The following is a 27,358-nucleotide window of genomic DNA, read 5'->3' on the forward strand; positions in this document are numbered from 1 at the left end:
GAAATTAAAATGTTCAGCACAATCCCATTCAAGATCAAACAAACATTACAGGGAGACAGAACACGATCGCTGACGGGTCTGCCAACTTCCGGCACCCCTTACAAAAAAGGTGAGATACAAGTAAACAATGGGAAAAACAACTCATAGCCATAGCACACATCCCTCTTACATGTGTGTAAAACATCAAAAATAAAAAAACACAAAGGACATTAACGACATTAAAAGAGCAGAGCTGATGCAACCAGCCACTTCTACATACAGCTATGAATAAAAAGTAAAAGAAACATATACACTGTGGCGGCCTCTGCAGTGTTCCACGCCATCGTCTGCTGGGGTGGTCCAGAAATTCTAGAATAGTCCAGAATTTACGGTATATAAAACCTTGGTGGAGGTGTTTAGATGTATTTTAGAGCGCCTCCCATTTTTCTATCATTTATTTACATAAAAAAAGACAAACATGTGCTCTTGTCTTACATAAGGACTGTGAATTGTTGGTGATTTAAACGCATGTTTTACAACTTTATGACAACCTTTGTATGGAAGAACGTTTTTGCACACTGACAAATTCCAACATACCCATAAAATAAAAAATGCATCTATTTGTGCTTATTAGCATGGGGTGTGTGCATGTTTACACCCCGCCGCGCTAGAGAGCACCACCCCTTAAGAGCCTGTGTCGGTCCAAGCCCAACCGGAAGTGGGTGTTGTTGTTTGACGTGAACTACTCATCCTCATCGTCATCATCATCATCGTCGACAGTACCAGCCGGGATGATGCTTCACACCGAGGGAGCGCAGGGATTATTCCACGTCTGATTGGCGTCTCGGGAATATTGTCTCAAAAAAAACAAAAAAACCTATTTTCGAGTGGCGCTGAACTAATTTCGTGCTTTGAAAAGGAGGAGACGTGATGGAGGAGATCGACAGATTCCAGGTGCCCTGCAATGCCGCGCAGGAGGCGGAGATGCAGCCGCTGGTAGGAACATTTGATTTTTATTTTTATTATTATTTTTTTTTTTAGAAAAACACTTACTATGACGATGTTTCATAAATAGGGGGAAAACGCCACAAAAATACACCAGCGGATCGCGAGTGGCGGCAGTGGCCTACGTGGCAGGTTGCGAAAAACCTCGTCGTGCGTTATATTATGCGCATAAGTGCAGCACACAACAACATAGTTTAGCCTGCCATCACACGTTAAAATATGAAATATTAGATATTAATGTTGGGTGTGTGTAATGCGTAGTCACGTCCCATCCACACGCAGCGGCCACGTCCTCAGCATCCACGCAGCAACGACGATGAAAATCCACATATTCTACAAGAATGCGCGCATTTATAATCTTCAAATAGGTTACTGCACAATAAGAGTGTTTGGTGTGGCGTTGTGCTCCTTGGCCTCAAATGTACAGTGCAAGGGTGTCCAAACTTTTTCCAGCCATGGCCGCATGCGTACAAATGGAAGGCTGCAGGGCCACTTTGATCATTTTTATACATTAAAGGCCTACTGAAATGAGATTTTCTTATTTAAACGGGGATAGCAGGTCCATTCTATGTGTCATACTTGATCATTTCGCGATATTGCCATATTTTTGCTGAAAGGATTTAGTGGAGAACATCGACGATAAAGTTCGCAACTTTTGGTCGCTGATAAAAAAGCCTTGCCTGTACCGGAGGTAGCGTGACGTCACAGGTTGTGGAGCTCCTCACATCTGCACATTGTTTACAATCATGGCCACCAGCAGCGAGAGCGATTCGGACCGAGAAAGCGACGATTACCCCATTAATTTGAGCGAGGATGAAAGATTTGTGGATGAGGAAAGTGAGAGTGAAGGATTAGAGGGCAGGGGAATTGATTCAGATAGGGAAGATGCTGTGAGAGGCGGGTGGGACCTGATATTCAGCTGGGAATGACTAAAACAGTAAATAAACACAAGACATATATATACTCTATTAGCCACAACACAACCAGGCTTATATTTAATCTGCCACAAATTAATCCCGCATAACAAACACCTCCCCCCTCCCGTCCATATAACCCGCCAATACAAATCAAACACCCGCACAACACACTCAATCCCACAGCCCAAAGTACCGTTCACCTCCGCTAAGTTCATATAGCACATATACACTACCGTTCAAAAGTTTGGGGTCACATTGAAATGTCCTTATTTTTGAAGGAAAAGCACTGTACTTTTCAATGAAGATAACTTTAAACTAGTCTTAACTTTAAAGAAATACACTCTTTACATTGCTAATGTGGTAAATGACTATTCTAGCTGCAAATGTCTGGCTTTTGGTGCAATATCTACATAGGTGTATAGAGGCCCATTTCCAGCAACTATCACTCCAGTGTTCTAATGGTACAATGTGTTTGCTCAGAAGGCTAAATGATGATTAGAAAACCCTTGTGCAATCATGTTCACACATCTGAAAACAGTTTAGCTCGTTACAGAAGCTACAAAACTGACCTTCCTTTGAGCAGATTGAGTTTCTGGAGCATCACATTTGTGGGGTCAATTTAAACGCTCAAAATGGCCAGAAAAAGAGAACTTTCATCTGAAACTCGACAGTCTATTGTTGTTCTTAGAAATGAAGGCTATTCCACAAAATTGTTTGGGTGACCCCAAACTTTTGAACGGTAGTGTATTTCCCCAAAGTTACGTACGTGACATGCACATAGCGGCACGCACGTACGGGCAAGCGATCAAATGTTTGGAAGCCGCAGCTGCGTACTCACGGTAGCACGTATCCAACTCAAAGTCCTCCTGGTAAGAGTCTCTGTTGTCCCAGTTCTCCACAGGCCAATGGTAAAGCTTGACTGTCATATTTCGGGAATGTAAACAATGAAACACCGGCTACGTGTTTTTGTTGCTGCAGCCGGCCGCTAATACACCGCTTCCAACCTACAGCTTTCTTCTTTGCTGTCTTCATTGTTCATTAAACAAATTGCAAAAGATTCACCAACACAGATGTCCAGAATACTGTGGAATTTTGCGATGAAAACAGACGACTTAATAGCTGGCCACAATGGCGTCCCAAAATGTCCGCTACAATCCGTGACGTCACGCGCAAACGTCATCATACCGAGACATTTTCAGCAGGATATTTTCCTGGAAATTTAAAATTGCACTTTACTAATCTAACCCGGCCGTATTGGCATGTGTTGCAATGTTAAGATTTCATCATTGATATATAAACTATCAGACTGCGTGGTCGGTAGTAGTGGGTTTCAGTAGGCCTTTAAGGCTATGTCTACACTAAGCCGGATAACCCCTTAAACGAATAATTATTTAGCCTAAGCCCCGTTTCATCCACACTAAACTATCGTTTAAGGTTCCCCTCCTTGGATATTTTTTTTACACGGGTAAATGCGCCGTGTATTTCTTGAATCTCCGGCTCTTAGCTTTGTATGGACTCATTGATCGTTTACAAACTGAGTTCAGAGAGGAAGTGACGTCAGAAAGAACGCGCCACACACAGGAAGTGACGTCAGAAAGAACGCGCCACAGCCAGTTTCATAACAACCTGAGCTAACCACTGGAAAGATGGAGGCGAGTCATCCAGACATGCTGTGTTTTTCCTTGTGGAAATCACTCATTAATGCCTTAAGAGAAAGCGATTGCAGCTATTTGGGATACTACACTTCTCAGACGGCAAGAGAACTTTCGAATGTCGAGGTCAGCTGTGATTCTACTTACCAAAAAACGTCATCCATTTGTCGAAAGAGAGTCAACGAAAATGCGGGCTACCGTGGATGTGATAAAAAAAATGTAACGAGTGCTTTGTATTACCTGGCCGTCGAGGGAAGACTACGGAAAACGGCGAATGCTTTTGGACTGGCAAAGCAGACTGCATCAGTTATTGTCCGCCATGTATGTTGCGGACTCAACGTCTAGGTCCAGAGTATATAAAGTCACTAAAAACAAATGGAGAATGAAGGTGAAGGCAAAAGAGTGAGGAGTGTCCTGACCAGATATCTAGATCCCTAGTTTGATTGATGTAAAATGTCCTTTATCACATTGTTTACGTGTCTAATAAAGATTTGATTAATTTATGATGACTCAGGTGTGATTCTCTACAATAGGGCGCCACAGCACACTGGATTCCAGTTAATTGAAATACCACAACACTGGATATTGTTCAGATAAGTTACATATAATTTAAGAGCTTGCACCAAAGCAACACCGGAGGTGACTATGACGTGCACATTTTCCGCGCATGCGTACTAGGTCGCGTTGCACCGGCTGACGGAGGAGGGGAGGGGGTCTTAAACGACTATTGTGCGTGTGTGGACAAGGATAAGGTTAGGTGGGATTTACCTGGGTAACCTTAGTGTAAACGGGGCCTAACACCTGTGTGCCGCGAGATAACGTTTGGTGTGCCATCGGGAGATGATTAATTTCACCTATTTTGGTTAAAAATATTTTATGCAAACCAGTATTTATAATCCACAAATAAAGTGTCGTTGTTGAGTGTCTGTGCTGTCTCGAGATTGGCAGAGTAACCGTGTAATACTCTTCCATATCAGTAGGTGGCAGCAGGTAGCTAATTGCTTTGTAAACGTCGTATTTAACGCTTAAACCAAAAGTAAACAAAAGGCGAGTGCCCCTACAAAAAGGCATTGAAGCTTAGGGATGGCTATGGAAAACGAAACTAAAACTGAACTGGCTACAAAGTAAACAAAAACAGAATGCTGGACGACAGCAAAGACTTGCAGCGTGTGGAGCAGACGCCTTCCACAAAGTGCATCCGTACATGACATGACAATCAACAATGTCCCCACAAAGAAGGATAGCGTCCGCACAACTTAAATAGTCTTGATTGCGAAAACAAAGCCGGTGCGGGGAATAGTGTTCAAGGAAGACATGAAACTGCTACAGGAAAATACCAACAAAAGAGGAAAAGCCACCAAAATAGGAGCGCAAGACACTACACACAGGAAAACACCAACATACTCCAAATAAGTCACGGCATGATGTGACAAGTCGTGACAGTACACCTACTTTGAGACAAGAGCTATAGTGATGCATGCTTGGTTATGGTTTGAATTCATATCCAACAATTGCAACAATGACTTTTTACTGTCAATATCAACTACTGAGTTTCATTTTTTAATCTTTTTTGCTGGTTGTGTGCTTCCGCATTTTTTCAATGAACAAAACTTAGCTTTATGTTGTTTCAGTAACAAAGCATATTACATGTAATTCTGCCCTAAATTAAATATTTCCAAGCATAAAAATGCCTAAATTAACTATAAATATCAAATACTACATTAGTTTTGGCCACTAGATGAGACCAAAACAATCAGTATAATTTCCCCTGATTGGCTCAGCCTCTGGCAGCATTAGTAACATTAGCATGCTAACTTTTTTAGCCAATTTTGCAGCCGAATGCCTCAGAGTCATATAACTCGGTACTTGACACATCCTAACTGTTAGCATGCTAACATTAACATGCTAACTTTTTCAGCCGAACGCCTCAGTGTCATATAACTTGGCACATTACACATACTGTTAGCATGCTAACATTAACATGCTAACTTTTTTAGCCAATTTTGCAGCCGAATACCTCAGACATAACTCTGTATTTGACACATGCTAACATTAACATGCTAACTTTTTCAGCCAATTTTGCAGCCGAACGCTTCAGTGTCATAACTTGGCACATGACACATACTAACTGTTAGCATGCTAACATTAACATGCTTACTTGTTTAGACAATTTTGCAGCCAAACGCCTCAGAGTCATATAACTCTGTATTTGACACATGCTAACAGTTAGCATGCTAACACTAACATGCTAACTTTGTGAGCCATTTTTGCAGCCAAACGCCTCAGCTTCATATAACTTGGCACATTACACATACTGTTAGCATGCTAACATTAACATGTTAACTTTTTTAGCCAATTTTACAGCCGAATACCTCAGTCACATAACTCTGTATTTGACACATGCTAACTGTTAGCATGCTAACTTTTTCAGCCAATTTTGCAGCCGAACGCCTCAGTGTCATATAACTTGGCACATGACACATACTAACTGTTAGCATGCTAACATTAACATGCTTACTTGTTTAGCCAATTTTGCAGCCAAATGCCTCAGAGTCATATAACTCTGTATTTGACACATGCTAACAGTTAGCATGCTAATATTAACACGCTAACTTTTTCAGCCAATTTTGCAGCCGAACGCTTCAATGTCATATAACTTGGCACATGACACATACTAACTGTTAGCATGCTAACACTAACATGCTAACTTCGTGAGCCATTTTAGCAGCAAAACGCCTCAGAGTCATATAACTTGGTACTTGACACATGCTAACTGTTAGCATGCTAACTTTTTGAGCCAATTTTGCAACCGAACACCTCTGAGTCATATAACTTGGTACTTGACAAATGTTAAAGACCTACTGAAAATACATTTTTTTCACCTTCTACCATCCTAGTCATGTCCGTTGTGTCCTTGGGCAAGACACTTCACCCTTGCTCCTGATGGGTGCTGGTTAGCGCCTTGCATGGCAGCTCCCTCCATCAGTGTGTGAATGTGTGTGTGAATGGGTGAATGTGGAAATACTGTCAAAGCGCTTTGAGTACCTTGAAGGTAGAAAAGCGCTATACAAGTATAACCCATTTATCATTTATCATTTATCATTTAAACAGGGATAGCAGATCCATTCTATGTGTCATACTTGATCATTTCGCGATATTGCCATATTTTTGCTGAAAGGATTTAGTATAGAACAACGACGATAAAGTTCACAACTTTTGGTCTCTGATAAAAAAAAGCCTTGCCCCTACCGGAAGTAGCATGACGACACCGGAGGAAGGACTGCTCACATTTCCCCATTGTTTACACCAGCAGCGAGAGAGATTCGGACTGAGAAAGCGACGATTACCCCATTAATTTGAGCGAGGATGAAAAATTTGTGGATGAGGAACGTGAAAGTGAAGGACTAGCGTGCAGTGCAGAACGTATCTTTTTTCGCTCTGACCGTAACTTCGGTACAAGGGTTCATTGGATTCCACGCTCACTCCTTTTTCTATTGTGGATCACGGATTTGTATTTTAAACCACCTCGGATACTATATCCTCTTGAAAATGAGAGTCGAGAACGCGAAATGGACATTCACAGTGACTTTTATCTCCACGACAATACATCGGTGAAGCTCTTTAGCTACTGAGCTAACGTGATAGCATCGGGCTTTACTGCATATAGAAACAAAACAAATAAGTCCCTGACTGGAAGGATAGACAGAAGATCAACAATACTACCAAACTCTGGACATGTAAATACACGGTTAATGCTGTCCAGCCTGGCGAAGCTTAGCAATGCTGTTGCTAACGACGCCATTGAAGCTAACTTAGCTACGAAACCTCGACAGAGCTATGCTAAAAACATTAGCTCTGCACCTACGCCAGCTCTCATCTGCTCATCACGACCCGTGCTCACCTGCGTTCCAGCGATCGACGGTACGACGAAGGACTTCACCCGATCACCTATGCGGTTGGCGGCCCGGAGACGGAGGAAGTCAAGGTGAGGTCGTTCGGCTAGCCCGTCTGCTATCCTCAAAGTCATCCTGGTTGTGTTGCTGTAGTCCGCCGCTAATACACCGATCGCACCTACAGCTTTCTTCTTTGCAGTCTCCATTGTTCATTAAACAAATTGCAAAAGATTCACCAACACAGATGTCCAGAATACTGTGGAATTTTGGGATTAAAACAGAGCTTTTTTGTATTGGATTCAATGGGTCCGAATACTTCCGTATCAACCGTTAACGTCACGCGCATACGTCATCATATCTAGACGTTTTCAACCGGAAGTGTGGCGGGAAATTTAAAATTGCACTTTATAAGTTAACCCGGCCGTATTGGCATGTGTTGCAATGTTAAGATTTCATCATTGATATATAAACTATCAGACTGCGTGGTCGGTAGTAGTGGGTTTCAGTAGGCCTTTAACTGTTAGCATGCCAACATGAACATGCTAACTTTTTTAGCCAATTTTGCAGCCAAACACCTCAGTCATATTGCTTGGTACTTGACACATGCTAACTGTTAGCATGCTAACATTAACATTAGAGGTGGGAATCTTTGGGCACCTTACGATTCAATTACGATTCAGGAACTACGATTGGAATTAATTTATGTATATTACTGCAGATTGACATTTCTTTTCGTTTCACTAAAGCGTTTATTACTTGCAACTTTTAAAAACAGTGAATTTGTATTAAGAAAAAGTTGAATTAATTCCAGTCACATGTATTAAATTAATGAAAATGTGTGCAAAACTAGACAATAAGTGCCCTATAATAAAGGAGCTGGTCGGATCGCTCGGTGAGGTGGCTCGCTGCAGTCAGCTAAATTTTAGAACTGTCTGCTTTACTCTATTTACAATAAATACATCAATTATCGATTATTGACGTTCGCTTATCAATTCTATAATTGTCCATGTTACTAACGCCGCTATTACGAACACTGACACATGCTAAACGTTAGCATTCTAACTTTAACATGCTAACTTTTTTTGGCCAATTTTACAGCCGAACGCCTCAGAGTGATATAACTTGGTCTTTCACACATGCCAGCATTTCTTAGCTAATTTTGCATGCATACGCTTTATAGTCTTATAACTTGGTACTTTTATCCACTTTTAAAAAAAACTATTTTATGATGTTGTCCCTGTTGCTTTAATTAAATGTTTGTGTTAATTCACTTGTGTTTTGTACAGCACTTTAAGTTGAGTAGAGTTGAGTTTGAGTTTACTTCGAACATGCATATAATTACAACATGATACATCACAATTTCCAGTTTCTCTTCCTCAACATGTTTGAAAAGGAGTAGGAAGAATCAGAGCTTATTTAATCCTACCCATTTTCCTTTACATAGCAGTTGCTAACACTTTTGTTCACTTCCTGTTCTCAATGTATTCACAATATACTGCATAAGTAATAACATTAAAAATAAATAAATAAATAATTAGTGAAGTAAGTTGTGGATGGATGGATGGAAGTTGTATTTCATTAGGTGAGATAAAAAACATGATCAATAAATTCAGAATGTTTATCATAGTTCTTCTTATTTGTACTTTGTAAACACTTAAACAGTTTCTTGAATTGGATGATAATAATGCATTGTTTGAATTCCTTTCTTAATCCATTCCTTATTTTAATTCATTCATTCATTCATTACATTCTTTGATCCTTTGAAAGCGCTTTAGAAATCAAATGTACTTACTTACTTGCCACATTCTAAATGTCAGCATGCTAATGTTAGCATTTCAATTCGGCTTGCGCATTTCAGCAGCTTGTGCATTTCAGCATCCACAAGCAATTTCTCCCAAATTGCATATTCTAGTTTTTTTGTGTAGGGTTCTAATCTGGGATATGTTTATTTTGTCTTTAGAAAGTGTCGCGGGCCAATAAAAAACAAGCTGTGGGCCGCAAATGGCCCCCGGGCCTTACTTTGGTCATCCCTGGTATAGGGCTTATATGGAGTTAGTGTAGTCCACAGGGCGGCCTATAGACCCACTGTCTGAAACAAGAGTTCAGTGGGAGTCCATTTCTGTCCCTCAGGGTTTTGTACCGTTGTGCCGGTCACGTCTTTTGTGGCTTAGTTGTGTTGCTGCCTTATCAGTCGGTTGTGTCATTTGTATTTATTGGGGCTTTTGCAATCGTGCTGTAGCTGAAAGTTATGACTCTGTAATGCCCCAGAGACACAGTCGGAGATACAGTACACTCTCAGACGCTGGCAAAAAAAAAAGTGGCAAAACACAAATATACGAGAGCTGCTGTTCGCCACAACTTACGTTTAAACACTCAACACACGGACATCCAAACTCTCGCGCGACTTGGTTCACTCTGCCGCACTTACACACGTCACACACAGCAGCACCATCTCTTAAGGCGCACACACACTTCACACTACACTATTGTCTTCTGCTGTTTGCGTTTTTCTCCACCCCTGTAGCTAGCCGCCATTTTTGTTTTGATGACGCCACAGACGGGAAAACAGACTTAACATTTAACGTCTTTATTATTAAAAGTGCTAAACTTCATATAAATGTTGGCCTTTCTTAAATCCAATGTTTTCCTTTTTTCTAGCACCGATAAAATTGATCGATTGCCTTTTAAAACGATCTTGGATCAATACCTATCTTTTGAAGGCAAACCTGCCGAGTACAGATCGATATACTTGACATTTAGGAATGTGAATCGATATATCGATCGATCGTTACACCCCTAACATGAATATTACTCTAATGGTAGGAATTATACTGAAATATTGGCTTTAAATGTATTGTGTTGTCATTGTAAACATTCACCTGTTTAACAAAAATTAGATCAATACGTCTCTAGAGACAGGATTATATAACTGTTGCTGTGTCAGCATTGCAGCAGTCAGTACACAACGCATAAAAGGAGAATCAGATCCATCTATAAATTAGTGGTGTCGATATCAAGGCTCGTATCAGAATATGATTGATACTAGAGTGATTAGGGCGATATAAAAATTTTCAGAAAATAATTTTTCTGTTGTTTTTGTTCATGTTTACAAATTCAGGTAGTAATTCCCTGGACACAGGGGGACTTTGAGGTAAAAAAAAAAACAAATATTGTGTAATACAAGCTAAAAATTAACCAGATTAGTGTAAATGTACAGTTAATACATGTGATAAATATCGGTATTGGTGTCTGCCGATCTCATTCCTCGATGATCAGCAGCATAAAACCTAGATCAGGAGGTCCCTAGTGTTGCTTTGGATCAGTGTTTTTCAACCACTGTGCCGCGACACACTAGTGTGCCGTGAGATACAGTCTGGTGTGCTGTGGGAGATGATGTCATTTCAGCTATTTGGGTTTAAAATATTTTTTGCAGACCAGTAATTATAATCCGCAAATAATGTGCCGTTGTTGAGTGTCAGTGCTGTCTAGAGCTCGGCAGAGTAACCATGTTATTCTCTTCCATATCAGTAGGTGGCAGCCGGTAGCTAATTGCTTTGTAGATGTCGGGAACATGGTTTGTCGCGATCAAAATTTGCGGGAGGCACCGTGCAGGTAAAAAGGTATCGAATGCTTAAACCAAAAATAAACAAAAGGCGAGTGCCACTAAGAAAAGGCATTGAAGCCTAAGGATGGCTATGCAAAACAAAACTAAAACTGAACTGGCTGCAAAGTAAACAAAAACAGAAAGCTGGACGACAGCAAAGACTTACAGTGTGTGGCGCAGACGGCGTCCACAAAGTACATCCGTACATGACAATCAACACCAAAATAGGAGCGCAAGACAAGAACTAAAACACTACACACAAGAAAACACCAAAACACTCCAAATAAGTCTAGGCGTGACGTGACAGGTGGTGACAGTACACTTACTTTGAGACAAGAGCTATAGTGATGCATGATTGGTTATGGTTTGAAATAATATCCAACAATTGCGAGAACGACTTTTTATTGTCAATGTCGGCTGTTGAGTTTCATTTTTTTATGTTTTCTTCTCGCGGTGTGCCTCTGGATTTTTTTCAATGAAAAAAATGTGCCTTGGCACAGAAAAGGTTGAAAAACACTGCTATAGACATTGATTCTAAACTTGACAAACAAGTCAATGGCGTTTTAAAATCGTGTTTTTATCATCTTCGTCTTTTAGCAAAAGTAAAACCACTTTTGTCTTTTAACCTCTTTGAACAAGTCGTGCATGCTTTTATTTCAAGTGGCCTGGACTACTGCAATGCACTTTATGCTGGCATTCGCCAAAAAGCTCTTTCCCGGTTGCAGTTAGTCTAGAACGCGGCAGCACAACTTTTTAACAGGGGCCACAATATGAAGACGACAGCGGGAGGCAATGTGAAGTGAAGTGAAGTGAATTATATTTATATAGCGCTTTTCTCTAGTGACTCAAAGCGCTTTACATAGTGAAACCCAATATCTAAGTTACATTTAAACCAGTGTGGGTGGCACTGGGAGCAGGTGGGTAAAGTGTCTTGCCCAAGGACACAACGGCAGCGACTAGGATGGCGGAAGCGGGGTAGAGCTGGCACGGCCGCTCTACCAACCGAGCTATATCCGAATGTGAAGGTAAAAAGGTATCTAATGCCTAAACCAAAAATAAACAAAAGGAGAGTGCCCCTAAAAAAAGGCATTGAAGCTTACGGATGACAATGCAGAACAAAACTATAACTGAACTGGCTACAAAGTAAAGAAAAACAGCATGCTGGATGACAGCAAAGACATACAGCGTGTGGAGCAGAGATGGCGTCCACAAAGTACATCCGTACATGACATGACAACAATGTCCACACAAAGAAGGATAGCAACAACAACTTTTTAAATTTGATCTCAATTCTATACACTGCTGCTGGAATTTTAATTTTCCGGAGGGAACTCTCCTGAAGGAATCAATAAAGTACTATCTATTTATCTAACTGAAATAGTCTTGATTGCTAAAACAAAGCAGGTGAGGGGTGTAGCGCTCAAAGGAAAACATGAAACTGCAACAGGAAAATACCAACAAAACAGGAAGAGCCACCAAAATAGGAGCGCAAGAAAACACAGGAAAACACCAAAATACTCAAAATAAGTCACGGCGTGATGTGACAGACCGTGACAGTACTTTGAGACAAGTATAGTGATGCATGGTTTGTTATGGTTTAAATTCATATTCAACAATTGCGACAACGACTTTTTATTGTCAATATCGAGTTCGATCATTTTTGCTGGTGGTGTGCTTTCGGATTTTTTCAATGAAAAAAAATTTGCCTTAGCTCAAAAAAGGTTGAAGAGGCTTTAGAGCAAAGCTTTTCAACTGGCAGCCTGAGAATGACACAAATTAAGTAAAAAAACTAAAACTTGGAAGAGATTAACATCCTAGCAGCAGATCCCTATAAACACTGGAGCACGGTCACATAAAGGATCTTTGACTAGCTTTTTGGCAGTAGGCCCTGGAAAACAGCAGAGCACTCCTATTGTATAAATCAGTGGTTCTCAAACTTTTTTCATCAAGTACCACCTCAGAAAACACTTGGCTCTCCAAATACCCCTATAACGACCAACGATTTAAAAAAAAACAGTAGCGTCGTAGGCCGAAGTGTTCATTCAAAACAAGGCAGAGGTTTTATTTAACAAGTATACTTAATATTTTGGCCACTGTGACATTACACACAGTTTGAACAGTAACACTGTTTGAATATAGGAAACTAAAACACTGTTCTTTAATCAAGTAATTATTTGGCGTATCCATCCATTTTCTACCGCTTGTCCCTTTTGGGGTCGCGGGGGGTGCTGGAGCCTATCTCAGCTACAATCGGGCGGAAGGCAGGGTACTCCCTGGACAAGTCACCACCTCATCGCAGGGCCAACACAGGTAGACAGACAACATTCACAGTTTAAAATTCACAGACACTAGACAGAGCTATTTTTGCCGGATTTAGTAAATGTTTAGTAAATAAATGTACAAACACAAATGACCACTGCATAGGATGATGTTTCTCAGAAATATACTAAATAGTAACACTAGTGAAGGAAGAAGTCCTGCCCCTCGGTCCTAAGCTTTCTGGAAATGTGACACCCAAAACAATTTAGATGAATAGCCCTGCTGTAGATGCATCACTAAAGAATAAATACTTACCGGTACTTTTAAAATTACATTTTGGCACAACACACTCACCACCAAATGTTAAACCTAGGGCTAGGCAATAACACGATATCAACGCACAGTGCATCCGGAAAGTATTCCCTTCACTTTTGCCACATTTTGTTACGTTAGAGCCTTATTCCAAAATGGAATTAATTCATTTTTGTCCTCAAAATTCTATAGACAATAATACCCCATAATGACAATATTGAACGTTTTTAAACATTGTTTTGCAAATGTATTACAAATAAAAAATGACACGTACATAAGTAATTACAGCCTTTGCTCAATACTTTGTTGATGCACCTTTGGCAGCAGTTTTTGAATACGATGCCACAAGCTTGGTACACCTATCTGTGAGCAGAAAGTGAAGCGCTGTGAATACTTTCCGGATGCAATGTACAAAACCCAAAACCAGTGAAGTTGGCACATTGTGTAATTCGTAAATAAAAACAGAATACAATTATTTGCAAATCCTTTTCAACTTATATTCAATTGAATAGACTGCAAAGATAAGATAGTCAATGTTCGAACTGAGAAACATTTTTTTTTGCAAATAATCATTAACTTAGAATTTAATGGCAGCAACACATTGCAAAAAAGTTGGCACAGGGGCATTTTTACCACTATGTTACATGGCCTTTCTTTTTAACAATCCTTAGTAAACATTTGGGAACTGAGGAGACCAATTTTTGAAGCTTTTCAGGTGGAATTCTTTCCCATTCTTGCTTGATGTACAGCTTATGTTGTTCAACAGTCTCAATCCGTTGTGGTATTTTACGCTTCATAATGTGCCACACATTTTCAATGGGAGACAGGTCTGGACTACAGGCCGGCCAGTATAGTACCCGCACTCTTTTACTATGAAGCCACGTTGATGTAACACATAGCTTGGCATTGTCTGGGTGAAATAATCAGGGCCATCCATGAAAAAGACATTGCTTAGATGGCAACATTTGTTGCTCCAAAACCTGTATGTACCTTTCAGCATTAATGGTGCCTTCACAGATGTGTAAGTTACCCATGCATTGGGCACTAATACACCCCCATACCGTCACAAATGCTGGCTTGTGAACTTTGCGCCTATAACAATCCGGATGGTTCTCTTCCTCTTTGGTCCAGAGGATACAACGACGTCCACAGTTTCAAAAAACAATTTGAAATGTGGACTCGTCAGACCACAGAACACTTTTCCACTTTGCATCAGTCTATCCTAAATGAGCTCGGGCCCAGCGAAGCCGGCGGCGATTCTGGGTGTTGTTGATAAATGGCTTTTGCTTGGCATAAGTTGCACTTACAGATGTAGCGATGAACTGTAGTTACTGACAGTGGTTTTCTGAAGTGTTCCTGAGCCCATGTGGTGATATCCTTTACACACTGATGGTTTTTGATGCAGTACCGCCTGAGGGTTTGAAGGTTACGGGCAATCAATGTTGGTTTGATTTCTCCAGATTCTCTGAACTTTTTGATGACATTACGGACCGTGGATGGTGAAATCCCTAAATTCCTTGCAATAACTCGTTTAGAAATGTTGTTCTTAAACTGTTCGACAATTTGCTCACGCATTTGTTCACAAAGTGGTGACCCTCGCCCCATCCTTGTTTGTGAATGAATAAGCATTTCATGGAAGCTGCTTTTATACCCAATCATGGCACCCACCTGTTCCCAATCAGCTTGGTTACCTGTGGGATGTTCCAAATAAGTGTTTGATGAGCATTCCTCAACTTTCTCAGTCTTTTTTGCCACTCGTGCCAGCTTTTTTTGAAACATGTTGCAGGCAACAAATTCCAAATGAGCTAATATTTGCAAAAAATAAAGTTTACCAGTTCGAACATCAAGTATATTGTCTTTGCAGTCTATTCAATTAAATAAAGGTTGAAAAGGATTTGAAAGTCATTGTATTCTGTTTTTATTTACGATTTACACAACGTGCCAACTTCAATGGTTTTGGGTTTTGTATGTCGCGATACTTCTTGCCACTAAACCTGCAGAAAATGGTTCTTCCCAGGTCAATATGATTTGACATTGTTGGATTGTTTTCCATGCTTGTGTTAACGTTTCTTTTTTTCCTTGATGACTGAGGGGATTACAATTAGAGGAATGTTTTGTTTGAAATGCAAATATTTACATTCAATGTGTTTTTCACCCGGTTCTTATTTTAGATCGGTCATAAAAAAATATAAATTATTGATATCGACCGATATAAAACACTTATATCATGATCCAGCTTTCAGCCATTTCGCCCTTAGTAAAACTAAACATTCCTAAATAATAAAACAATCCAGTAATATAAGAGGATACCCCAATTGTCCACACATATCTTTTCACCCAGGCAGTTATCAAGCCATCGCCATCTCTCAGGACCCGACACACTCCCTGCACCAATCATTCAAGCTGCTACCAGCTATGTGTGTTAATGATATATATGTTTGTATCTCATATTGTTCTGTTCTGTTTTTTGTGTGCACTTTTAAGATCTGACAAAGATGAATTTCTGTTCTGTGACAGACAATAAAAGTTACCTATTTATTTACCGTTTCCTTATTGTTTTCCAGGACCCAGCTTCCTCTACGGCATCAGAGGCTGATTCAGACACCAGGGAAGGGGAAGAGGTCACAATCAACTACAAGCCATCCCCCTTGCAGATGAAAATCGGTAGGGAATGACATACAGTAATTCAGGGAACTGAAATAAATAATGTTGTAATGCGGACACAAGAACGGTACTGTAGTTTCAGAAAGGCATGTTGTATGTGTGGTAGGTAATGGTTTATTAAAACACTACTTATGTCACAAACCTTATTTTCTTCAGCTGTAATAAAGTAAAAGTGCCCATAAAGCCGAAACATTTATAAATAGATGTGTTTTGTTATAAATTCCTTAAGTATTTCAAAAAGACAGATTCAACAGTCAATGTGTAGCTTATATACAGTAGTTTATTTATAGGAAGTTCATAACCTTTTTTATTCTTGAAGAAAGTATTTTCAGCACTTTGGACAAAATGCCAGTCTTTTTGTTTCTTACAATGTGTCACTCATACACTCAATTTAGTGAATTCAAAGCGGTCTCGATATTGGAGCGTCAATCCTGCAGTCGCCTGCAGTATAAGAATTATAGCTCTCTGCTAATTATTTTCAGTCTAATAACAATGTCAACACAATTGTCTAATGTTCTTTAAGAAACAATTATTCACTGACCTTATTAAAGCAAAAGCTCTCACGAACATTTAGCTCATATTGAAAATAAATTAAAGTGGGTGTACATGAGAATAATGTAGGAAGAACTATAACATTTGATTTTATTGTTTTTCTGAAAAGTTCCATGAATAGCTGATGTAATGTTTTTTATAATAATTCACATTCAAAGCATCTGAAAAAAGACAAATGATTTGCATACCATTTGCTGTTTTAATCTCAATATTCTACTCGGTGTATATTTTTGGGTTGAGCATTAAAGGTATGCGAATAAATGGTGTTTTTGCTGGCAGGAAAGTGCATAAGAAAATAAATAGACCTTCCATTCCCGGTCAAACACAGACTGCCATTACTGAAAATGACAGTCTTGTATGATACATAGCTAAGATACAGTGCAGAATCAATAAGAACAAAACCTAATACCCTTTTCTCTTCTCTCTTTCTGATGAGCGGTTGTTGTGATTAGCGTATATTTCAGACTATAGAGCACACCGATATATAAGCCATACCCACAAAATTTTAGAATAAATTTTTTTTTTCCATATACAGTATAAGGCGCAGTGTTGTGAAATTAGTCATTTACACGGAAATATTTTGTAAAGGTTTATTTACATACCTTAATTGTTTCCAAACTATGTCTGTAACACGGCAGTAAAACGTCTGATCAAACAAAACAGAAGTCATTGCCATGGGCTTGCTAGCCGCGGAAGTTAGCTCTCCAATTAGATAAACAGACTCAATAACTCCACGGTAACGTTTTGGTGAATTTACTGAGGAATTTGTGAAACTGAAACAATACAAACAGAATGTAAGTTAACAATACTAAAACAGACACTCGTAAACGTGTTAGGATATTAGCTAATGCTAACGACGCTAACTTCATTACAATAGCACAGACCTGGGCATTGTGCGGCCCGCGGGCCGCATCCGGCCCTTTGTACGTCCCTGTCCGGCCCGCGTGAGGCCAATTATAAATTACAAAATAAATTTTAAAAAGCATCTATTTCGAGTGTGCAATACAACGGTGCTGCTTTTGTTTTGAAAAGCGTTATTTGTATTACTTCCGTGTGGACGTATGCTCGTGCGCGCAGCGGCAATCTCAAATTACAAAATAAATTTAAAAAAACATCTTTGTCGTGCGTGCAATACAACTGTGCTGCTTTTATTTTGAAAAGTGTTATATGTGCGTATGTCCTGTGAGGGAAGGCGCACAGCGACAAGTGATGCCCGGTTATCCCCGAGACGCTAAGAAGAGAAAAGTTGATGACGAATGGCGTGTTTTCAACAAGACAAGTAAAGGTAAAGCTGTGTGCTTATTTGTGGTATCCACGTTGCTGTGTTTAAAGAATATAGTGTAACGACCTGCTGAAGTAGATGTTGTCTTCTTGAGTTGCGTAAATGAGGAGTGAGGAGACGTGCGTGTGGAAGGAACGAGATATGTTGAGCTGTGTTAGTATAGCTTGCTCAATAAAAGTTTAAAAAGAGCGTCAGACTTGATGTGCACTTCTTCTGGACGCTACAATTGGTGGCAGAAGTAAAACTTTGCGCATACTGCACTGTTTGTGTGCTACGTCATCGGGAGGTACGTGCCACGTGAGGAGCTCGCCGCAAAGAGAGAGAGAGAGAGAGAGCGTTTACAGGTGCAGCCACGCTGCTTGCCACGGGGGGAATTCCGCCCTCAATGAAGACTCCCAGGTTTGATGGCAAGGCGAACTGGGAGGCATTTCATCCCACTTCTGACATCAATTGTAGCGTCCAGAAGAAGTGCACACCAAGTCTGATGCACTTTTTAAACTTTTATTGAGCATGCTATACTAACACAGCTCAACTTATCTCGTTCTTTCCAAAAGGAAAACCAATCCTCACTCCTCATTTCCGCAACAGCAACGCTTCCTCCTTCTTCGCCAATCACCTTACAGGCGTACGTGCTACGTTCACAACATTTTCTTATCTGGTTAAATAAAGGTTTTACAACAAAGAGGATGCAGGATAAAGTGACAGAAATTGAAATTTTTGTATTGTAATATACATCAGGAAGTGTTGTGTAAGAAAGTGTTAAAAATAAAACCATCAAAAGCCATCTGCTTTTGTATAAAGATAAGTTAGGTTAAATGAAAATATTATTATTATTATTATCTATCTTACGGTATATCAAAAATAATTTGAGCAAAATGTAATTGAAATATTGTCAGTGTGGCCCTCCAGCAGTGCTCGGGTTGCTCATGCGGCCCCCGGTAAAAATTAATTGCCCACCCCTGCAATAGCATGTACACTACCGTTCAAAAGTTTGGGGTCACATTGAAATGTCCTTATTTTTTAAGGAAAAGCACTGTACTTTTCAATGAAGATAACATTAAACTAGTCTTAACTTTAAAGAAATACACTCTATACATTGCTAATGTGGTAAATGACTATTCTAGCTGCAAATGTCTGGTTTTTGGTGCAATATCTACATAGGTGTATAGAGGTCCATTTCCAGCAACTATCACTCCAGTGTTCTAATGGTACAATGTGTTTGCTCATTGGCTCAGAAGGCTAATTGATGATTAGAAAACCCTTGTGCAATCATGTTCACACATCTGAAAACAGTTTAGCTCGTTACAGAAGCTACAAACTGACCTTCCTTTGAGCAGATTGAGTTTCTGGAGCATCACATTTGTGGGGTCAATTAAACGCTCAAAATGGCCAGAAAAAGAGAACTTTCATCTGAAACTCCACAGTATATTCTTGTTCTTAGAAATGAAGGCTATTCCACAAAATTGTTTGGGTGACCCCAAACTTTTGAACGGTACTGTACTAATGCATGAAAACAGTCCTACAGACATCACACATGGAACGGTTTAGCAAGTAAAAATTAATTTAGTTATATTGTAAAACTTACAAACATTGCTTGGAGTTATTAATGAAGAATCCGTACGAGTAGAGGTATTATGGACAGCTAGACGACCAAACGACAATTGAACTTCCGGTTGAAAGCTCTAGTCTAAACAGAAGGGCAATGCAGCACTGCAGTACCTGCAGTGAGCGAACTGATGGCATTGTAGCACAGACAATAACACACCGATTCAGTGTATTTGCTTGATTTGTTTTTGTTACTTTTTGCATTATGGCTGTTAGTTGAAAAAAAAAATCCATAAATTAGCTGCACCGTTTTATAAGCACAGGAAAAAATCACGGTTTATTGTTCGGAATTTACAGTATGCAAATAGGGTGCAGTATTTACACAGGGGCATACAAGAAGTTTTTGACATGTAAACAAGAATATTGAATTTCATGACTTATCAGTTGGCTGTTAAAGTGCCACATTAAGTTTGTGTTCGTTTTGTGCAGAGAAACAAAGAGAGCTGGCCAGGAAGGGCTCGTTGAAGAACAGCAACACTGTAGGCAGTCCAGTCAATCAGCAGCCCAAGAAGAACAACGTCATGGCCAGAACACGGTGACCATACTGACAGATGATTGATTGTATCGCTCAAAGTTCAACTCAACGTGTTTGCATGTTTATTTGGAAAATAATACTTTGTATTTAAAAAAATAACCCAAAGCTCATGACCATAGGTGAGGAGCTTTGGGTTATTTTTTTTCGAAAGGACAAGATCACGGGTACAAGCGGCCGAAATGAGTTTCCTCCGCCGGGTGGCGGGGCTCTCCCTTAGAGATAGGGTGAGAAGCTCTGCCATCCGGGGGGAGCTCTAAGTAAAGCCGCTGCTCCTCCACATCGAGAGGAGCCAGATGAGGTGGTTCGGGGAAGACGGGGAAGACCCAGGACACGTTGGGAAGACTATGTCTCCCGGCTGGCCTGGGAACGCCTCGGGATCCCCTGGGAAGAGCTGGACGAAGTGGCTGGGGAGAGGGAAGTCTGGGTTTCCCTGCTTAGGCTGCTGCCCCCGCGACCCAACCTCGGATAAGCGGAAGAAGATGGATGGATGGATGGATGGTATTTTAAAAAATGTATACATGTTTTCTAAATTACCAAAAGATCACACTCTGGTAGATTGTTTTGGTAGCATATCCAATGATCGAAATTTAAAAAAAAAAAAGGATATGGCAAGCAGAAATTAAAAATGTTCCCTAAAAGGCTATGAAGTGTATTTTATCCGATTACTTGATTAATCGAAACAACTGATCGATCAATTACCCACTTAATAAAATAATCAATAGCTGCAGTCCTATGACGGTTTTAGTTAGGGATGTAATGATAAATGGTAAAACTCTTGACTGTTAGTATTACAATTTAAAATTAAATTGATTGAAAAACCGTGATTGATAGCCACGTAGTAATAAACTCACAGATTGACTGGTGCTAGCTCGATAGCTTAAAATACAAAGGACATTCACGTCCTTTTCCCGATTAAATAACGACACACCCCAATTTAAACACATTACTGGCTGAACGACTAAGCTATGCAATAGTGCACATTGAACCTACAAGCTGTGCTCTCTTACGACAGAGTGATCGATATATACTCAGAGGAACATAACACAGGTGTTTTTACGGTGCATTCAAGGACCGCTGAACCGAGTACAGTGGGAAGCCACAACGTCCGCTAGAACACTTTTATCAGTGAAGCATAAGAAACACAAATCATGCAAAATATTTCTTTTTATATTGGGTCCATTAATTTGAGTTATTAAAAAAAAAATCAAAAGACTTAATTGTGTGTATAAGTACTTTTTGAGCACATTCAACAATACTGCAATAATAATGATAACCGTGATATGAAATTTTCATATTATCCATAGTCTCAGGGCATCACAGGTTTTAAAGTACCATTAGAATTATGTAGGTTTTGGAGTGTATGAAGTGTTTTAGGAGCATAGGAAATGTTTATAAGTGTGTGTGTGAAAGCTGAAGTGTGTTTAAAGACTGTAAATTGTTATATTATTTATATAAAGTATAAAAGTGCCCCTAGTTTCCTACTTTGTGGATTTCGTTTATCACTAACATTTATCGTAACCCCTGCGATAATCGAGGGAACACTGTATTCAGTTTCTTTGCTCCAGTTACAGTGAGTATTTTGAAGTACCACCCCACCAGTACACACTAATTACAACGCAGGCTGACTTCACATCCTGCAGCTATGTCAAACAGAATATGAGAATCTCAGCTGCTTGGATGAGAGCAGAGACATGTTTCCTTGGGCTTAAATCACATCCATTATCTTTGCCCGTCACATGAGCTCTTTAGAGGAAGAGTTTTCATTGATCGAAGGTTTCTGAGATGCTCCCTCTTCTTTCTGCCTTCTGTCTCGCTGTCTTAGCCAGAACTATTCTTCTTCTTGGTATGTTCATTATTCGTGTTCTTCCCTCCTCATCCGCCCACTCTGCCACTCACACTGTTGTTGCTTCTCCTTGCTCGCAGGTTGGTAGTACCCAATAAAGGCTATTCCTCATTGGACCAGAGTCCAGATGAGAAGCCCTTGGTTGCGTTGGACACAGACAGGTGACCTCCTTGTCCAATTCTGTCCATAAACTCTCATACAAAATTCTCATTTGTATTTCTGTTCCTCAGTGATGATGACTTTGACATGTCAAGATACTCGTCGTCAGGATACTCCTCTGCTGAGGTGAGTTCCTGTCTTGCAGCTAGAGTCCACCAGTGTCTTAGTGCCACCAGAAATTATTAGCTGACAGTCAGTAAAATGCTGGAATCTAATGTGGTCCCTCGGCGTTACATAATAGCAGGCTGCAAGTAAGGTGTCCACCATGGAAACAAAATGATTGTACTGTAGCTCAAGGAAGGACAATGTTGTTGGAAAGACTGTTCATGCACGATATGACCACAGCGCAGAGGCAGCTTTGAACCTCAAAAGAAGTATCTAAAGCCACCTATTATTCAGTCCTTCCAGGCGTTTGTGATGTAGCGGCCTCGCAACTTTGTCCAATGCCCGCAACATCCCCACATATTTTGGCTAATCAGCGTCATTATTGCCTATCCGATTTGTCTCTGAGCCGTGCTCTAATGCGCAAGGCAACCGTCTAATCCAGGGGTGTACAAACTTTGTGACCTGAGGCATTGGGCTAAAAAAAATGGGGGGGGGGGCAAAATATGTGGTGTATTAAAATGAGCAAAACATCAACACATTATTTTGTTTCCAATTTTGTTGCCATTTTGAGTTTTTTTTATTTTATTTTGCCTATGTTCACAATCATTATGAGAGACAGGGACTACATTTACACTGCAGGCCAAAGTGGCTCAAATCGGATTTTTTTGAGATTTGATTTTTTCCGGCTGACTGTTTACACTGCAAGTAAAATGTGATTTTTATCAGACTCCAGTGTAACCGCGCATAGGCCCCAATGTGACCTCAACGTCACTTTCATGCGCACTTGGTTAATATGAAAACAAAGGAAGTTGACCGGGAGGAAGTCGATACTACTACAACATAAAATAAAAGTCGCTACACCTTAAAAATTAGTGTTGTTTTTTTTTTCCTGAAAGTAAATGAAAGTAATACAAAGTAAGAATAGATGTATATATTGTAATATATTACAGAGCTTTATTTTTCAATTCACATCTAAGCAAATGCGCCACAGTGTCAATTCCGGTCTTTCAACAATCGCTATTTCTTCTGAATCAAAATATATATTTATGTATTACATATACTGTAGCTAGGGCTGGGCGATATGGCTGAAAAAGTATATCTCGATATATTTTTACTTAAACTCGATATTCTATATATATCTCGATGTATTTTCCGATGAAAGTATACATATACAGATGTTCATTTTTGAGCGTGATTCACTGAAATTGAAGTGAATGACAACTGTACTGTAAACAGTCAGTGGCACTTTTATTAACCCAGTTAGTCAAGATGGGTATTCACAGCACAGGAAAGAAACTGTTTAAGTAGCACAGAAATACAGAACATAAATAAAATAGAAAAATATTCTTTCTACGTAAAATAAATAACATAGCTGTGCAAATAATACAAAATGTATCAAACTCAGATAAAAAATATATTTGCAGGCAGACACTTTTTAATTCCCAGTCGACGATGTAATGGACTGTCACAGACGTAGATTCTGGTCAGCGCCAAGTAAGTGACTTTACTTAATTGTGTGGCTATGATCTTCCTCACTACGGCATACATTTTTGGCATTTCTCATGCGAAATATGCCTGGTTTGGCAACTGGAGAACAGTTTTGATTTGGGCTTACATGGTAAACAACTCAAATGAATGTTTTATCCAGACGCATACATTTGTCCAAATGTGGCCAAGTAGACGCATTGTGGGTTTCCTGGACGTTGTCTACATCGCTAAGAGAAAAATCTAAAGAAGAGAATCCCTCTGCCATCTTCCACTAGTTTTTATAATATATAAATCGCCCGATTGAATATTCCCTCTTCTCTTCTACGACTCTCTCGTCGTCATTTGGGATGACTGTTGTGATTTCCCTTCCTGGTTCCATGACCCGCCCTATCTTGCCTCTGATTGGCCTGTCCCTAATGTTTTGCCCTAATCTCAACCAATCGTGACTCATCATTGTAAACAACCAACCAATCATGGATGTTCTTATACGTGCAAGCAGTTTTGGAAGGAGGGAATACCATGAAGTGTTGAGAGGGAGTAGGAAGCGGGGGAGAGTCAAGGAACAACAACAAATGAGCAGTGTTTGGTCATTTGAAATAAATTATATCGATATTACGATATTTTCTTAATTCATATCTTGTTTAAAAATGTATCGATATATCTTACAAACTCGATATATCACCCAGCCCTACATATAGCCTATAATTTGCGCATTATTGACAAGTGATGCACCGAAAATTTGGTCGTCTTAAATAGAAACCGAAACCGGATGTTGTGATGAAATATCCATTACGGCTAGCGACTGCGTCTTTCTGGCGCACACGAGTGACGTAGCTCGCTCAAAGCTGACGAAAAAAATCACATTCAGGTCGCATTGCGTTTAGACTGAAGTCACATTTGAAAAGATCAGATTCCAATCGTGATTAAGAACTACCTCCTGATGTGGCCTGCCAAATGTAACAATGCTCAGTTTTGATTGACAATATCAACGATTTTGACAGTTGATACAGTATATGGTTTGTTAAATTGTTCTTGTCTTTTGCAGTTTTTCACCGCATTATAGGCCTTTCATATAGCTATGAACATGGCCGCTAGAATACTACAACTAGAGTTTACTTACGCAATTTTTTTCCTCCGCCTCTCCTGTAGCAAATCAACCAAGATCTCAACATCCAGCTTCTGAAGGATGGTTACCGTTTAGATGAGATACCAGACGACGAGGACCTGGATCTGATCCCGCCCAAATCAGTGAACCCCACCTGCATGTGCTGCCAGGCGACCCCCGCCTCTACCACCTGTCATATCCAGTAACCCTGTCGTGACCCCTCCCTTCTCTCTCTCTCTCCACGATGCATAACCCCGATCTTCATCTGCTGAGTTTGTTCCGCTGTCAAGACTGGTGTCAGCAGTGAGGTCATGGTAGAGAATATAGTACTGATCAATACATAATGTGATAATGGGAATGACAAATCTATTAACTAATAGGTTTTGCTTCATACTATGTTAAGGGATGTGTGAAAATAGTCATTATATATTTGAATTGTGGTGGTTTCCTCCTATGGTAGGACATGCACTTCTACTGAAAACTATGTAAAAAGAATGATATTGCTGGCTCGGCTTACCTGAAATATGGTTTACATTTTTAACTGAGGTTTTTTTGGGGGGTTTTTTTATCTTTAGTTGAACCTAATTGTTGTGTTTGGAAGAGGCTGAACGCTGCGGTCTTGCGGATTCTAGCGCTGTCGATACTGTACCGGTTGTGATGTAGCAAAGGCCAGGTTGCACTCGTCCTCCATCCTTTCACTATATTTTGTCCTACTGGCTTTGAACGTTTCATGGCAACATGGATAAAGTGCAAATATAGTCAAGTGAAGGTACAAATTAACATTTGCACTGGGGCTGCACGATTAATCCAATAGACATTGAGGTTTTAATTAGGAAGAACAAAAATATGATTATAAAGCCAAATGTCCCGTTTAGTGATATTTCTGCTTCAAACCAGATAGGCAATACGAGCCCATCAACACGGACGAACGAGCAAGAATGCCGTGATGGCAACAATAAAAAAAGACAATCTGACCTTATGTTTCCATCTAGGAAAAAAGAATGCACTTTAAGAAGTTCAATATTTATTTCAGTTACATTTTTGCTTACAGAAACGAGTCCAATTTTTAGTTTTTATTTATTTATTTAGGATAATAAAGTTATTTACCTTCAAATTACAGTACGATGGTAAACAATTTTACGGTAACGAGAAATACAATTGTATATCCTTTTAAATGGTTACTTGCATTATTATGGTTACATTACACCACAAACACTATAGTTTTTATCGGTTAGCATGATGTATAGACAAAAGCTCTGAGTCTGACTGCATCAAGCCAAGTATTTTTTGGAAGTAAATACTGCATATTGTTCTAAAATGTGGCACCTTGAGACAAAAATATGTTGACTGACAGTCATGACAGACATGTCTTCCTTCACTCGTTATTTTCCCAGTTTTATGCATATATATGTATAAAATAAAAACAATTGCAAATCGAATCGCAATTTTAGAGAGACAAATCCCAATTAGGGGTTTTCTTGAAATCGTGCAGCCCTACTTTGCTCATTTTATTTCTACCCCTTTCTGGCATGTTGTAACTCTGTGTTGTATTATTTAATTTTGCACAATTTGTGTTCACCTCTGTAGGCCTTTTTTCTTGCATAGCAACAGTACTGTTTCACCAGAAATAAACTTTGTTAAAAAATATATATATATAATTTAGTCGATAGAAATGAGGCCAGAGGACCATGACAGTGTCTTTTGTTTCATGTCCGCCTTTAAGTTGGTCATTTGTACATTTATTGTCACCCACCACCAGTTTAAGACACAAGAAGGATTTGGCTCCTGTTTTTGCACACACATAAGCATGCACATGATGGTACACTGATGACATCGGAGCTTCATTTGCAGCCCTAGCTCCCAAATTGACAGATTAGTTACAGTTAGAGTTGCCTTAAGTAGAGACAAGTTAACATGACGTGTGATTTATTGCCATGATCATGAGAATAGTGAAGACACTGTAACTTGAATTTATTTTTACTAATCGGCCTACCTTGAACTGTGTTTTGTTTTTCTTTTTTGAATTCATAATTTTGTATTGTAAACACTTCCATTAAGGTATTTAACATTGTTATTGTTATGTGTGATGTATGAAAACATTAAATAAACACACAGCTAATGGAAAAGCCCTTCGTCTGACATTATCGAATATTGTCACGTTCCTTGTATTGCAAAGTAAGTCAATAAAAAGGAATAGTTAGTATGTTAACATGAAAACTTGAGAAATGTTAAGATAAGACCACTGTGTAATGTGCCGTGAGATTACGGTATGTAATTTCACCTAATTGAGTAAAAACTATTTTTTTACAAACCAGTAATTATAATCCGCAAATGATGTGCCGTAGCAGGTAGCTAATTGCTTTGTAAATGTCGGAGAAGACGATGGTTTGTTGTGATCA

General features: G+C 39.6%; 2 protein-coding genes across 2 annotated transcripts in view; one reads left to right on the plus strand and one right to left on the minus strand.

The window, feature by feature from the left end:
• The window catches only part of bco2l (beta-carotene 15, 15-dioxygenase 2, like), a 182,217-nt gene that overhangs the window by 147,528 nt on the left and 7,331 nt on the right, over window positions 1–27,358 (minus strand). The window lies entirely within an intron of this gene.
• Window positions 699–27,093, plus strand: fam219ab (family with sequence similarity 219 member Ab). Its single transcript, XM_062025451.1, has 6 exons — window positions 699–975; window positions 16,186–16,285; window positions 20,154–20,259; window positions 22,183–22,263; window positions 22,333–22,387; window positions 25,004–27,093. The coding sequence occupies exons 1-6, from the start codon at window positions 910–912 to the stop codon at window positions 25,163–25,165; spliced, it is 570 nt and encodes a 189-aa protein (XP_061881435.1). The 5' UTR covers window positions 699–909; the 3' UTR covers window positions 25,166–27,093.

Source organism: Entelurus aequoreus, linkage group LG17, assembly GCF_033978785.1.
Source record: "Entelurus aequoreus isolate RoL-2023_Sb linkage group LG17, RoL_Eaeq_v1.1, whole genome shotgun sequence".
Lineage (NCBI taxonomy): Eukaryota > Metazoa > Chordata > Actinopteri > Syngnathiformes > Syngnathidae > Entelurus > Entelurus aequoreus.